Raw genomic sequence first — 13,874 nt, forward strand, 5'->3', positions numbered from 1 at the left:
TTAGATTGGGCGGAGTGATACGCCACAGTACGGCACTAGGTGCTGTGTTGATGTTCTAAAATCCTACACTGTTGAGCGGACATTGAAGTACACTCGAACTCGGAACAAGTTGCCCCCGTGTTTATCCTACTAAAAAGGTTTAATTTAATAAGGTAAGGCTTAACTCTACACCAGCCTTACATTAGTAAAGGTTCAGAGCTCAAAACGGTACTAGTTTCTTCTGAGCGGAGTAAGATTTTGGTCCGTGGGTCGAGTCGCGGTCGGATGCGCGTTTCTAGTCAACACAATAGATTATTAATAACCCAATATCGCGATACAGTTTGTCATCTCCATGACACGTTTCGTGACGTTTTTATATCGCGAAATTTCGTGGCACGATATATTGTTACACCCCTAATATTAATTGATTGCAAGTGTGCATTACCTGAAGCTGACGAGTGGAGCTCTGCAGCAGAGCTGATGCCATCTCCCTACATTGTTCACGTCTCTGCTCTAAGGTGTTCAGCTGCCCTTTGAGGGCTGAGACGGTTGCATTGGCTTCACTTAGCAACTGAAAAGAAAACAAAAGAAATGCTCTTTTATAAACACTTTAAAACCTCATCAAAAGGTCTAAAAAACCTAACTAAAATACCAAGAGCGACCACATGCCTCATGTAGGACTGATGACAAACCTGTTGAGATGCTTCTGCTTCAGCTTCAGCATGAGCATGTTTCTCTTTGCATATTTTCACTTGCTCCTCGAGCTGCTGCACCTGCCATGAATAATACACGTCCTCGTTAAAAAGGTACCGTAGCAAACAGCAAAGTGAAGGACAGATATTATTTATCCTTAGTGGTTGAAAGCTCTTTCATCACAGTGATCAGACAAAGACAAGCACGCTGAAAACTGCAATGAAGCCTCACTACTTGGACTTAACTGGAAAAGATTTGGGCTTAATTCTTGTTGTAGCTTGGCCCCTTGCTCTCCTTTCAATTGTAGGTAATTAGTTAAAAATCCAATTCCCACATTTCGTAATCCAATTTTCATATAAAAATTTGAATAGACAGAAATATGTTATCATACTAATAAATAAAATGATAAAAAACACTGGTACTGCAGCTGAAGTGCATCAAAAACCTCGGTTTGTAGCGTTGCCATCATGTCCCCCTGCTCCTCCTGGAGCTGCAGCTTTTCCTGGCCTAGTCTTCCCAGCCGGTCCTGGAGCTGATCTCTCTCCTCGGTGAGAGACTTCACGCTTTGCTGCAGTCGCTGGTTTGATTCCTTCTCCTCGGTGACAGTCTGGTCGTTGGTCTCTTTGCCAGACAGCAGAGCCCGTCTCTCTGCCTCGGCACTCTCCAATTTCTGTTCCAAAGTCCTCACCTGATAAAAGGGAAGCACTTAGGAGGACTATGGACAAAAATAATAAATGTAATATTACTTACAAAGTGAGACATAAGACACACACTTACCTTTTCAGCCAAAGAACTCTCCTTCTCCTGATTTAAATGTTGCCAGTCAGCATTCGTGTTTCTCTGTTCACAAAGCTCCTCTTGGACCATCTTCAGAAGATCTTGTGTTGAAGATAACTTCAAAAAATAAAATGCATAAACCTTCTATCAGGGTGTGTGTGTGAGAACTTTTTTTTAAGAATAAAAATATAAACTAAAAGGCTCCTGAGACCAAGACGACCTAAAACGATCTCCTCACCTCTTTCATGTTATTCTGCAGGTCGTCCTCCAACAACCTGCGTTGCTCCGTCACCGTCTGTAGAGACACGTTCAGCTCCCCGATCTGTTGATACAGAGAGAGGGTTTATGTTGGATCCTCAAAAACATAATCGGTGCGTATCAGTAAAAGAGTAAATGGTTGGAGAAATCTTTTAGTCTATATCAGGGGTCGGCAACCCAAAATGTTCAAAGAGCCATATTGGACCAAAAAAACAAATACCGGTATGTCTGGAGCCGCAAAAAATGGAAAGTCTCGTATTAGAATGAAGGCAACACATGCTGCATGTTTCTATGTTAGTTATAACTGGGGGAAGATTTTTTTTTCTTATTATGCACTTCGTGAAAAAAGTCGAAATTTCGAGGAAAAAGTCGAAATGTAGAGAAAAAAGTCAAAATTTCGTGAAAAAAGTTGAAATGCTGAGATTAATGTTGAAGTACAATCTTGAGAAAAAGTCAAAATGTTGAGAAAAAAGTCGAGATTAAAAAGGAAAGGAAAAAGGAAGAAAGAGAAAAAATTTTTTTTAAAAAAAAGGTCAAACATTTCTAAAAAAGCTCCAGTGAGCCACTAGGGGAGCGCTAAAGAGCCGCATGCGGCTCTAGAACCGCGGGTTGCCGACCCCCGGTCTATATCCATTGAAGTCCCTGTGTGGATAATTTCATCCAAGTTTTTACAATCCTTTTTGGTAGCAAAGTAAATATACTTAAACATTTTCCCCAAAAAGTTTGGACATCACAACTACAATTTGACTGATCAAATAAGGTAATATTTCAGTTATTCTCTAGAAACAGTAAACCCAATACATGTTAAAAAACAGAGAATATTATTTGTCCTATGTTAATGTACACTGATATGAAGGTTCTCCATCTTTTGCAGCAGTAAACTATCCAACACAAACCTCAGCCTGCAGCATTTGGATCCTGTCCTCCGACTCTGATCTGAACTCTCGTCTCTCTTGTCTCAGCCCATCCAGAAGCTCCTGCAGCTCATCCCTCTCCTGGCTGAGAGACACCAGTCTGTGCTGCAGCTTCTCCACCTCCTCTTGGGAAATGCTGGCCGTCCTCTCAGACAACAGGAAGTCTCTCTCTGCTCGCAAACTCTCCAGCTGCTCCGTCAGACTCTGGATGTGCCAGATAGCAATAAAGAAAATGTATCTACACGATTCTGAACAGATGCAATGGCAGCAACATGAGCGTTGTATTTGAATCAACGGGCTTCTACCTGGATGGTCGTGCATGAGTCGTTCCCTTGGCTTAGTTTGCTTTCCAGTTCTGAAGTCTGACTCCTCAGAACGCTGATCTCTTCTTGCAGAACTTTGGTCTCCCCCTGTGACGCCTGCAGCTTCTCCTGAGTTTCACTCATCTGAAACACATGACCAGTACTTGGAAAAAGCCCAACAATAATAAACAGAGCTGGAGGGAAACAGCAATGGACGTGAATGGGGATCACATTTTGGAAAAAATAAATAAATTAGGATATGTAGAAAAAAACAAAAGCTCACCAGCTCTGTATTTTCTTGAAGGTTGGACTTTAGCTGGTTCACCTCCTTTCTAGCAATCTCCAAATGCTCCTCAAGTTGTTGGATCTGTTGCAAAGATAAAGTTAACAGCAGCACATCCCAGTAAACTGCAAGTCATGAAGAAAGTGGTTTCTTAGTTCCTTCAAGAGTCTTACTCTTACTGAATAATGAAATAAAAAAAATCTTCAGAAGATCTTGTGTTGGAGATAACTTCCACAAATAAGATGAAATAAAATAAATAAAATGCATAAACCTTCTATCAGGGTGTGTGTGTGAACTTTTTTTAAGAATAAAAATATAAACTAAAAGGCTCCTGAGACCAAGACGACCTAAAGCGATCTTCCTCACCTCTTTAATGTTATTCTGCAGGTCGTCCTCCAACAACCTCCGTTGCTCCGTAACCGTCTGTAGAGACACGTTCAGCTCCCCGATCTGTTGATACAGAGAGGGTTTATGTTGGATCCTCAAAAACATCATCGGTGCGTATCAGTAAAGAGTAAATGGTTGGAGCAATTTTTTAGTTAGTCTATATCCATTGAAGTCCCTGTGAGGGTAATTTCATCCAAGTATTTACAATCCTTTTTGGTAGCAATTTAAAATACTGCTGTAAAGTAAATATACCGTATTGTCCCGAATATAAGACTACCCCGATTATAAGACGACCCCCTCTTTTTCAAGACTCAAGTTGGAAAAAAAGACTTTTTGAACACCAAATTCAATTTTTATGCAGAAAATAATTACAGTCCATCTGAAACAAATGATTATAACAATATATTCGAGAGAAAAAGCTTGTTATTTTGCCTCATTCAAATCATTATCTTGAAGTTTGCATCATAACTTCTCCTCAGCTGCCGGTTTACCTGCCGAACTTCCACCCTCTTTTCTCCAGATTGTCGCTACGTTTCTCCACTTTCTGTTATCTCTTCTCTTATTTTCTTCTCTTTTCTTTCTTATACTATTTTTTTTTTATTTTTCTTCTTCGTGACAGGGGTTTGCTTTGGCCTGGGGAGTTAAGTTCAGCATTCGCGTTAAAGATATCTGGCGCCATCTAGCGATGTGAATGGGTATGACGTCTAGACCCCGAATGTAAGACGACCCCAACTTTTTCAGTCTGATTTCAATGCAAAAAACACTGTCTTATATTCAGGCCAATACGGTACTTAAGAAACATTTTCCCCCAAAAGTTTGGACATCACAACTACAATTTGACTGATCATATAAGGTAATATTTCAGTTATTCTCTAGAAACAGTAGACCAAATACATGTAGAAAAACAGAATATTATTTGTCCTATGTTAATGTACACTGATATGAAGGTTCTCCATCTTTTGCAGCAGTAAACTATCCAACACAAACCTCAGCCTGCAGCATTTGGATCCTGTCCTCCGACTCTGATCTGAACTCTTGTCTCTCTTGTCTCAGCCCATCCAGAAGCTCCTGCAGCTCATCCCTCTCCTGGCTGAGAGACACCAGTCTGTGCTGCAGCTTCTCCACCTCCTCTTGGGAAGAGCTGGCAGTCCTCTCAGACAACAGGAAGTCTCTCTCTGCTCGCAAACTCTCCAGCTGCTCCGTCAGACTCTGGATGTGCCAGATAGCAATAACAAACATTTATCTCCACAATTCTGAACAGATGCAATGGCAGCAACATGAGCGTTGTATTTGAATCAACGGGCTTCTACCTGGATGGTCGTGCATGAGTCGTTCCCTTGGCTTAGTTTGCTTTCCAGTTCTGAAGTCTGACTCCTCAGAACGCTGATCTCTTCTTGCAGAACTTTGGTCTCCCCCTGTGACGCCTGCAGCTTCTCCTGAGTTTCACTCATCTGAAACACATGACCAGTACTTGGAAAAAGCCCAACAATAATAGACAGAGCTAGAGGGAAACAGCAATGGAGGTGAATGGGGATCACATTTTGGAAAAAAAAAAAAAAAAGAATATGAAGAAAAAACAAAAGCTCACCAGCGCTGTATTTTCTTGAAGGTTGGACTTTAGCTGGTTCACCTCTTTTCTAGCAATCTCCAAATGCTCCTCAAGTTGTTGGATCTGTTGCAAAGATAAAGTTAACAGCAGCACATCCCAGTAAACTGCAAGTCATGAAGAAAGTGGTTTCTTAGTTCCTTCAAGAGTCTTACTCTTACTGAATAATTAAATAAAAAAAATCTTCAGAAGATCTTGTGTTGAAGATAACTTCCAAAAATAAAATGAAATAAAATAAATAAAATGCATAAACCTTCTATCAGGGTGTGTGTGTGAACTTTTTTTAAGAAGAAAAATATAAACTAAAAGGCTCCCGAGACCAAGACGACCTAAAGCGATCTTCCTCACCTCTTTAATGTTATTCTGCAGGTCGTCCTCCAACAACCTCCGTTGCTCCGTAACCGTCTGTAGAGACACGTTCAGCTCCCCGATCTGTTGATACAGAGAGAGGGTTTATGTTGGATCCTCAAAAACATCATCAGTAAAGAGTAAATGTGTTGGAGCAATCTTTTAGTCTATATCCATTGAAGTCCCTGTGTGGGTAATTTCATCCAAGTATTTACAATCCTTTTTGGTAGCAATTTAAAATACTGCTGTAAAGTAAATACACTTAAACATTTTCCCCAAAAAGTTTGGACATCACAACTACAATTTGACTGATCAAATAAGGTAATATTTCAGTTATTCTCTAGAAACAGTAAACCCAATACATGTTGAAAAACAGAGAATATTATTTGTCCTATGTTAATGTAAACTGATATGAAGGTTCTCGGTCCGTGTACTTCACGGCCATCCGTTTTTTGTTTTGAAATGACAAAATAAAAATAGAGATATAATCCAAAATAATCCGTTTCCCATCTTTTGTTTTGATAATAAAAAACGGAAAACGGAAAACAGATCGTTATCCGATTTCATTGATGTGTTTGAAAATCGAAATTGGGAATTAAAACAGCGAGTGGAAAACTCTTTTCTCTATTTCCTATTCGTTTCCAAGGATACTGAAAACAAGGATTGGACAAATGGGGGGATTGCACATGCGCAGTAATAAATGAATAAAGTTGTTTCTGGTTCTTTTGTTGATCAGATTGAAAATTAACAGTTTTAGATTTTTTTTAATGTTGAAACAGAGAATAAATCAAATATGAAACCTGGGAGTGAAACATCTTTACTCCGTCATGAAACTGCAGTGATGTTGTGACAGTCCGTTCAGCTGCAGCGTCCAATCAATAACATGTACTGAACTCTAACATACTGCCCCCCCCCGTTGGAAACCAATAGGAAATAGAGAAAAGAGTTTTCCACTCACTGTTTTAATTCCCAATTTTGATTTTCAAACACATCAATGAAATCGGATAACGGATAATGGATAACAATCCGTTTTCTGTTATCAAAACAAAAGATGGGAAACGGATTATATCTCTATTTTTATTTTGTCATTTCAAAACAAAAGACGGATGGCCGAGAAGTACACGGACCGTTCTCCATATTTTGCAGCAGTAAACTATCCAACGCAAACCTCAGCCTGCAGCATTTGGATCCTGTCCTCCGACTCTGATCTGAACTCTCGTCTCTCTCGTCTCAGCCCATCCAGAAGCTCCTGCAGCTCATCCCTCTCCTGGCTGAGAGACTCCAGTCTGTGCTGCAGCTTCTCCACCTCCTCTTGGGAAGAGCTGGCCGTCCTCTCAGACAACAGGAAGTCTCTCTCTGCTCGCAAACTCTCCAGCTGCTCCGTCAGACTCTGGATGGGCCAGATAGCAATAAAGAAAATGAATCTACACGATTCTGAACAGATGCAATGGCAGCAACATGAGCGTTGTATTTGAATCAACGGGCTTCTACCTGGATGGTCGTGCATGAGTCGTTCCCTTGGCTTAGTTTGCTTTCCAGTTCTGAAGTCTGACTCCTCAGAACGCTGATCTCTTCTTGCAGAACTTTGGTCTCCCCCTGTGACGCCTGCAGCTTCTCCTGAGTTTCACTCATCTGAAACACATGACCAGTACTTGGAAATGCCCAACAATAATAGACAGAGCTAGAGGGAAACAGCAATGGAGGTGAATGGGGATCACATTTTGGAGAAAAAAAACTTAAAGCAGCACAATGTAACTTCCAGCTTTTGTTGAGTTTGGCGGCTCCTTTGGACAAAAGCGGTAGTGCTTTACCAGAAAGAACACTACATTTCCCATGAGCACCAGCGTGTACTGCCGGAAAGATCCTGTGCCCGTCGCGTGCATTTGTTTTGATAGTGAATAAAGACGGGACGGACTTTCAAAACTACTTTTCTGTTTCACCAAGTGAACAGACGGAACGCAAAAAAAAAGATGTTAAACTGCTGGAAAGGAACTGGAATTTACCGGGATACCATAAACAAGGAACCCAGGAAGCGGTGTATGGAGAAAATAATGATTATTAATGGTTTGGGTTCATATGAAATCCCTATCAAAGAGTGGAGCTCCGACGAGGATTTACTGCTGCAGTTCTGCACAACCCACGTCTTACTACCTTGTTTAGGAGTGTTTGGCAGCTGCTTTGGTAAATGTTTGACTTGCCATGTGTTTCAATAAATTTGTATAATAGCACAACATACAGTACATGTTTTGTATTACTCTTACTTTTCTTTTTTTTGACTGCTATATGATGCTGAAGAGGCTCCGAGGCGTGAGCAATATTTTTCTTTCCTCGTGAGATTATTTTTTTCCTCTGCAGCTACAAATAAGAGTTAATATTTTTTCCTCAACAAACTAGTTTTATCTGCAGATTGGGGTTAATCGCACCGCAGAGAGCTGGCCAGCAACTGCGTTTAGCTGGTGAAGTGGGGAATAAAACCCGTGTTTTGATCCGACCCGGTCTGTGTGAGTGTTTGTGATCATGTGTGGAAGGTTATGTTTGGTCGTTATAGCCGCGATCCAAGCGAGCCGACAACTCGTTCACTCTTTTACTTTGTTATATCAGATACTTGGCGTCCGTGCTTCTGCCTCCGAGCAGGAAAGGGGTGAAAAGTTAAACCATTAGCAATCTTTTCCCCATGTCTGTTGTGTGGAGCTGCTGCAGCCACAACGCAGCAACGGGTTACCAGCTTCTGCGGAGCTCTGCGCTCCACGCCCCGCCCATTTTCGTCTCGACTACGAATCGGGAAGGAGGGGGAAGTGACGTATGCCGTAAAGCAGTCAAAGCTGTAAAGATTTGTAGTTTTTTAGTGTGGCAGGGTTCCTACCATGCTCCTCAAAGTTACATAGTGCCAGTGAAGGCGATACAGATTCCCTCAGATCATGACAGAGGTTCATTAAACCTGTTGGAAGTTGATGTTCCATAACAATGACTCTGGAAATATGATATTAAGGTGGAAAAGTTGCATAGTGCTGCTTTAATGTACACTGATATGAAGGTTCTCCATCTTTTGCAGCAGTAAACTATCCAACACAAACCTCAGCCTGCAGCATTTGGATCCTGTCCTCCGACTCTGATCTGAACTCTCGTCTCTCTTGTCTCAGCCCATCCAGAAGCTCCTGCAGCTCATCCCTCTCCTGGCTGAGAGACTCCAGTCTGTGCTGCAGCTTCTCCACCTCCTCTTGGGAAGAGCTGGCCGTCCTCTCAGACAACAGGAAGTCTCTCTCTGCTCGCAAACTCTCCAGCTGCTCCGTCAGACTCTGGATGTGCCAGATAGCAATAAAGAAAATGTATCTACACAATTCTGAACAGATGCAATGGCAGCAACATGAGCGTTGTATTTGAATCAACGGGCTTCTACCTGGATGGTCGTGCATGAGTCGTTCCCTTGGCTTAGTTTGCTTTCCAGTTCTGAAGTCTGACTCCTCAGAACGCTGATCTCTTCTTGCAGAACTTTGGTCTCCCCCTGTGACGCCTGCAGCTTCTCCTGAGTTTCACTCATCTGAAACACATGACCAGTACTTGGAAAAAGCCCAACAATAATAAACAGAGCTAGAGGGAAACAGCAATGGAGGTGAATGGGGATCACATTTTGGAAAACAAAACCTCACCAGCTCTGTATTTTCTTGAAGGTTGGACTTTAGCTGGTTCACCTCCTTTCTAGCAATCTCCAAATGCTCCTCAAGTTGTTGGATCTGTTGCAAAGATAAAGTTAACAGCAGCACATCCCAGTAAACTGCAAGTCATGAAGAAAGTGGTTTCTTAGTTCATTAAAGAGTCTTACTCTTACTGAATAATGAAATAAAAAGGATGGTAAGTGATGAGCTCAAACCTGCAGATGTTGCTGAGTCTCCTGCTCTTCTGTCCATGGCTGTGGCTTAGAAGTTTTCTGCTGCTGAAACTCACACTGCATCTGCAGAGAACATGAGCCGTGAGTCTGACCAGCTACATGTTAACCTGACAATAATACAATTATAACCCTCTAAGAACAGTCTCCCCGTCAAGATTTCTGGTGTTACTATGAATTAAATATGGTTTTATGAACTCCAAGTGCAACTTTTTTTTCTTCTATTTTTCTTGGCAACCCTTCCAAACCAGCCATGCTTCTTCAACTGTTTCCCCGAATCCATCGGAGTCGAGGTTTGTTTTTTTTGCTATTTTCTGAGCATTGAACCACCTGACCTTACATCCCATGGTATTTGGAAACAGCCACAATCCCCGATTGTTGAGAAGCAACAATGAAAGCCCAATAGCACCACGAGGCCTGGGCGATATATATCGAGATTTTAATATATATGGATATATTTCCAAACGCGATACGGCACGAGACAATATCGTTTATATCGATATAGCTTATTTTGCGACAAATTGACTGTACATAAACGCTGACCCCTCTCGCAGTGGGAACATTGTAACTTGCAGCCACAGGGCATCACTGAAACCTGACGATGTTGACAGGTTAGTTTTCCTGGCACAAAATCTGTAAAATATGCAGTAGTTGTCTTGTTGTAATTATTTGAGATTTGCTCAAAGAGATGCAATATCTGTTTACATGTTTTATTTGAGATTTGCACAAATGTTTTATTTGCACAACTGTCAACCTCAGTGGAAAAGTCTGCCTGTTACTGTCTACATTGTATTAATTGCACAGTATTTTAATTTAATTGTTATGCAGGAAAGGGATATTTGTTTTATTTTATTCAAGAAGCATTTTTATTCTATATATGCAGTTTCATTTGTTTTATACATTTTGACATTGTGCAGACCTCTGTTAATAAAGGTACCTGTTTGACATTTGGCACGTGGCTTTGTATTAAAACTGTTTATTATTATTATAAAACAGTCAGTTTATTATTAAAACTGTTTTTTTAAGGGTTTGGCTCTGAAAAAAATGAAGCTAACAGAGATGCTATGCTATAATGCTTTGGGGGAAACCCCAATTATGTCACAGAAAAAATATCGATATATATCGAGTATTGCCATTCAGCTAAAAAATATCGAGATATGACTTTTGGGTCCATATCGCCCAGCCCTGCACCACGTCACCAAAACCTCTGCACCTACAGACGTGGCCGTGCTTCCTGACGGTTGAACAGCGACGCTACTTTTCCTCTAAACTCCCTTAGAAAGAATAAGGGCAGAATTTGTATTTTTCTTATGTCAGTGCTTTTTCACTTGGGTTTTGTTGACTAAATAAGGCTGCGTTTGTGAACTGGAGGCTGTATTTGCCAAATTAGTTTTAGTTTGTCATCTGCTTGAAGTACTAAAGTTGTGTGTTTCTGGCTTGTTTGTATGAAGCTCTTAGTTATTTTGGTGAGAATAGATGCAAATAATGAATACATTCCTAATAAATGAAGAACTGTTAACAAACCATCTCCATTCTTTCCTCCATCTCGTCTTTCAGCTGCTTCTTCTCCAGTCGGAGTCCCTCCAGTATCTCCAGCAGCTGATCCCTCTCTTCGGTAAGAGACGTGATCTTCTCCACGGTCCCCTTGGACGACTGAACGCTCACTTCCCTCTCGGCGAGCAGTCCATCTCTCTCTCCGCGAACACCGTCAAGCTCCTCAGTCAGTGTCTTCATCTGGAAGGTTAGAAAATGTTTATTTATGGGCTTCGTTATTGCAACCTCATCAGATACTGAAGCACTCAACAGTCTTGATTCGGGCTGGTCACTGAACCATACAGAGTTGGTCAACTGGTATGTTGGAGTGGGGCGTGTGGGGTTGGTGAGTCAGAGCACTTGCTGCTTTTCAGAGCAACTTGCGATCCAAAACTTTAAAAATGTTATGTTTTATCAGTGTCTGTAGTTTTACAGAGAATGGGTTTATGGTTAACGAAAAAACCTATTGGCTTTATCACCAACTATGTGTACTTTCACAACTTGATTTTTCCTTTCTTAAAGATGGGATGGCTTTGAGTACATTATACCATGTACAGTAATCCCTGGCTACAACGCGGTTCACCTTTCACGCCTCGCTGCTTCACGGATTTTCATTGTGCATCGTGTTCTGCATTCTGATTGGCTAAACAGTCTCTCCGCTTCTTCACTTCCTGTGTCAATAACACTGGTTGCTTAGCAACAAGCTGAGAACGACCAATGAGCTTCAGCAGCAGCTCAAGAACGGGAGCCTTCGATGAATCGTTCATTAGTCTCAGATATAATCCATGGTGTCGGTTTATAAGAATCTTTTTTCCCAGAAGAAAAAAGAGCGACAACAACGACCCATATCTATTTTCTTCTCTGGAAAAAAACACTCCTGCGCCGCGGCTTTAGGAGAAAAAGACGCTATAGAGTCAGGATGCAACGGCAGTCAGAAATACACACCAGTCATAATTTGTCCTGCTGTACTTATTGTATTTTTTTCATAATCATTTTTCATTTTCTCCCCTTCAAATCCAATTACTTGGGTCTCGGTGGGGCTGATCTCTGCAATTTGAAGCCTTGTAAAAAGTTGCTACTTTGCGGATTTCATTTATGACGGGTTCTTTTTGGAACGTAACCCCCACCCAAAAATACAAGGTGTTGTGTAAAACATGGAACTCAGAACTCATATTTTACTTTTAAAGTAATAAAAGTACAAGGTTGTCTCGTGAGATCTGATGTTCCGCTGACAGAGCAGTTTGTAAAGAAGCTCTTACATTTACTTGCAGCTCATCCAGCTGTGACTTTATATCACTTGTTAGTCCATCCGGTGTCGAGGTTTGTGCAGACTCCAGGAGTTTGATCTGTTTAATCAGCTCCCGATTCTTCTCCAGTGCTGTCCTGAGCTCCTCCTGGTTCTCAATCATCTGTTCAGGGGACAATTATTTGCTTTCTGGCTATTACACAGGTTTGTAAATTAAAAACATCCAAAAGATGTTAATATGCACAGAGAAAATCCTATGCCACATTAACTCACCATGTCCACATTCTCCTGCATGTCCAGTTTGAGCTGGTCTCGCTCTTCAGTGAGAGAAGCTACAGTAGAAAGCAGCTCCTCTGCAGAGGTGTGAGCGCCGGCAGCCTGCAGAGTCTCCTTCTCCTTCTGCACACACTCAAGTTCCTGTGACAGCCGCTGCACCTGTTCACACCCAGATTCAAACAGTCAGCCGAGGGTCGACACGTGTGCTCGTCGACTGGGTCAACGCTTGAACATGTCACTCACATGTTCCTTTAGTTCAGACTCCTTCTGCTCCAGGAGTTCCTCCAGGTCGGAGTGCTTCTGCGTCTGTTCTTGGAGCTCCTCCTGTAGATTCTGTACAAGAACCCGTGTCTCTGTGGCCTACAACACAATAGAAGTTTTTATTCTAAAACAGAAAAACTGGGCCACTCGGTGGTGCAGTGGGTTAAGCAGCAGCTCATATACTGAGGCTACAATCCTCCTGCAGCGGTCGCAGGTTTGAATCCCGGCCTGTGCACCTTCGCTGAATGTCATCCCCATTCTCTCTCTCTAGCCCAGGGGTCGGCAACCCAAAATGTTGAAAGAGCCGTATTGGACCAAAAACACAAAAAACAAATATGTCTGGAGCCGCAAAAAATGAAAATTCTTGTATAAGCCTTAGAATGAAGGCAACACATGCTGCATGTTTCTATATTAGTTATAACTGGGGGAAGATTTTTTTTTTTCATTATGCACTTCGACAAAAAAGTCGAAATGTCGAGAAAAGTCAAAATTTCGAGAAAAAAGTCGAAATGTCACGATTAATGTTGAAGTACAATCTTGAGAAAAAAGTCGAAATGTTGAGAAAAAAAGTTGAAATGTCAAGATTAAAAAAGGAAAAAAAAAAAAAAGAATAAAAAAAAAAAAAAAAAAAAAAAAAAAAGTCAAACTTTTTTGAAAAAGCTCCAGAAAAACCACTAGGGTGGCGCTAAAAGGCCACATGCGCCTCTGGAACCGCGGGTTGCTGACCCCTGCTCTAGCCCCTTCCTGTCTGCAACTGCAACTTGAATAAAGGGCCCCCAAAAAAACCTGCGGGTTGGTACTGTAGCTGCTCAACACTGGGATGACTCTGGTCCCATATGAAAGCCACTCTCATTTAAACAATAATGCCAACCGTCGTAATTGTTTTTCCAGTTGATTTCAATCTATTTAGCACTCCCAATTTGTATTTACAGACACCCTTTTGAGAAGCATTTTGCTTTATTCATAGTAGATGACTGCAATAGCGTCATTGATCTGCAGAGAAAGGCCTCTCAACATGAGTGGTTACAGTTCCTTGATTGTGTTGTCATTCCAGTTTTTTCCAAAGTTGTCATGTTCCTGATTCAGGGTTCATACACATTTTAACCAACAAATTTCCATGACTTTTCC

General features: G+C 41.4%; 1 protein-coding gene across 1 annotated transcript in view; it reads right to left on the reverse strand.

The window, feature by feature from the left end:
* Positions 1 to 13,874, reverse strand: part of cenpe (centromere protein E) — a 44,454-nt gene that overhangs the window by 15,830 nt on the left and 14,750 nt on the right. Inside the window, exons 25-47 of the mRNA XM_061707515.1 lie at positions 12,729 to 12,845; positions 12,483 to 12,644; positions 12,223 to 12,372; positions 10,955 to 11,164; positions 9,416 to 9,496; positions 9,195 to 9,278; positions 8,945 to 9,085; positions 8,622 to 8,843; positions 7,039 to 7,179; positions 6,716 to 6,937; positions 5,548 to 5,631; positions 5,182 to 5,265; positions 4,904 to 5,044; positions 4,581 to 4,802; positions 3,573 to 3,656; positions 3,207 to 3,290; positions 2,927 to 3,067; positions 2,604 to 2,825; positions 1,688 to 1,771; positions 1,450 to 1,566; positions 1,118 to 1,360; positions 672 to 752; positions 425 to 550 (exon numbers count right to left, since the gene is read on the reverse strand). Coding sequence (XP_061563499.1) covers positions 425 to 550; positions 672 to 752; positions 1,118 to 1,360; positions 1,450 to 1,566; positions 1,688 to 1,771; positions 2,604 to 2,825; positions 2,927 to 3,067; positions 3,207 to 3,290; positions 3,573 to 3,656; positions 4,581 to 4,802; positions 4,904 to 5,044; positions 5,182 to 5,265; positions 5,548 to 5,631; positions 6,716 to 6,937; positions 7,039 to 7,179; positions 8,622 to 8,843; positions 8,945 to 9,085; positions 9,195 to 9,278; positions 9,416 to 9,496; positions 10,955 to 11,164; positions 12,223 to 12,372; positions 12,483 to 12,644; positions 12,729 to 12,845 — 3,243 coding nt within the window. The remainder of the gene's footprint in view (positions 1 to 424; positions 551 to 671; positions 753 to 1,117; positions 1,361 to 1,449; positions 1,567 to 1,687; positions 1,772 to 2,603; positions 2,826 to 2,926; positions 3,068 to 3,206; positions 3,291 to 3,572; positions 3,657 to 4,580; positions 4,803 to 4,903; positions 5,045 to 5,181; positions 5,266 to 5,547; positions 5,632 to 6,715; positions 6,938 to 7,038; positions 7,180 to 8,621; positions 8,844 to 8,944; positions 9,086 to 9,194; positions 9,279 to 9,415; positions 9,497 to 10,954; positions 11,165 to 12,222; positions 12,373 to 12,482; positions 12,645 to 12,728; positions 12,846 to 13,874) is intronic.

This window comes from Cololabis saira, chromosome 18 (genome assembly GCF_033807715.1).
Source record: "Cololabis saira isolate AMF1-May2022 chromosome 18, fColSai1.1, whole genome shotgun sequence".
Classification (NCBI taxonomy): domain Eukaryota; kingdom Metazoa; phylum Chordata; class Actinopteri; order Beloniformes; family Belonidae; genus Cololabis; species Cololabis saira.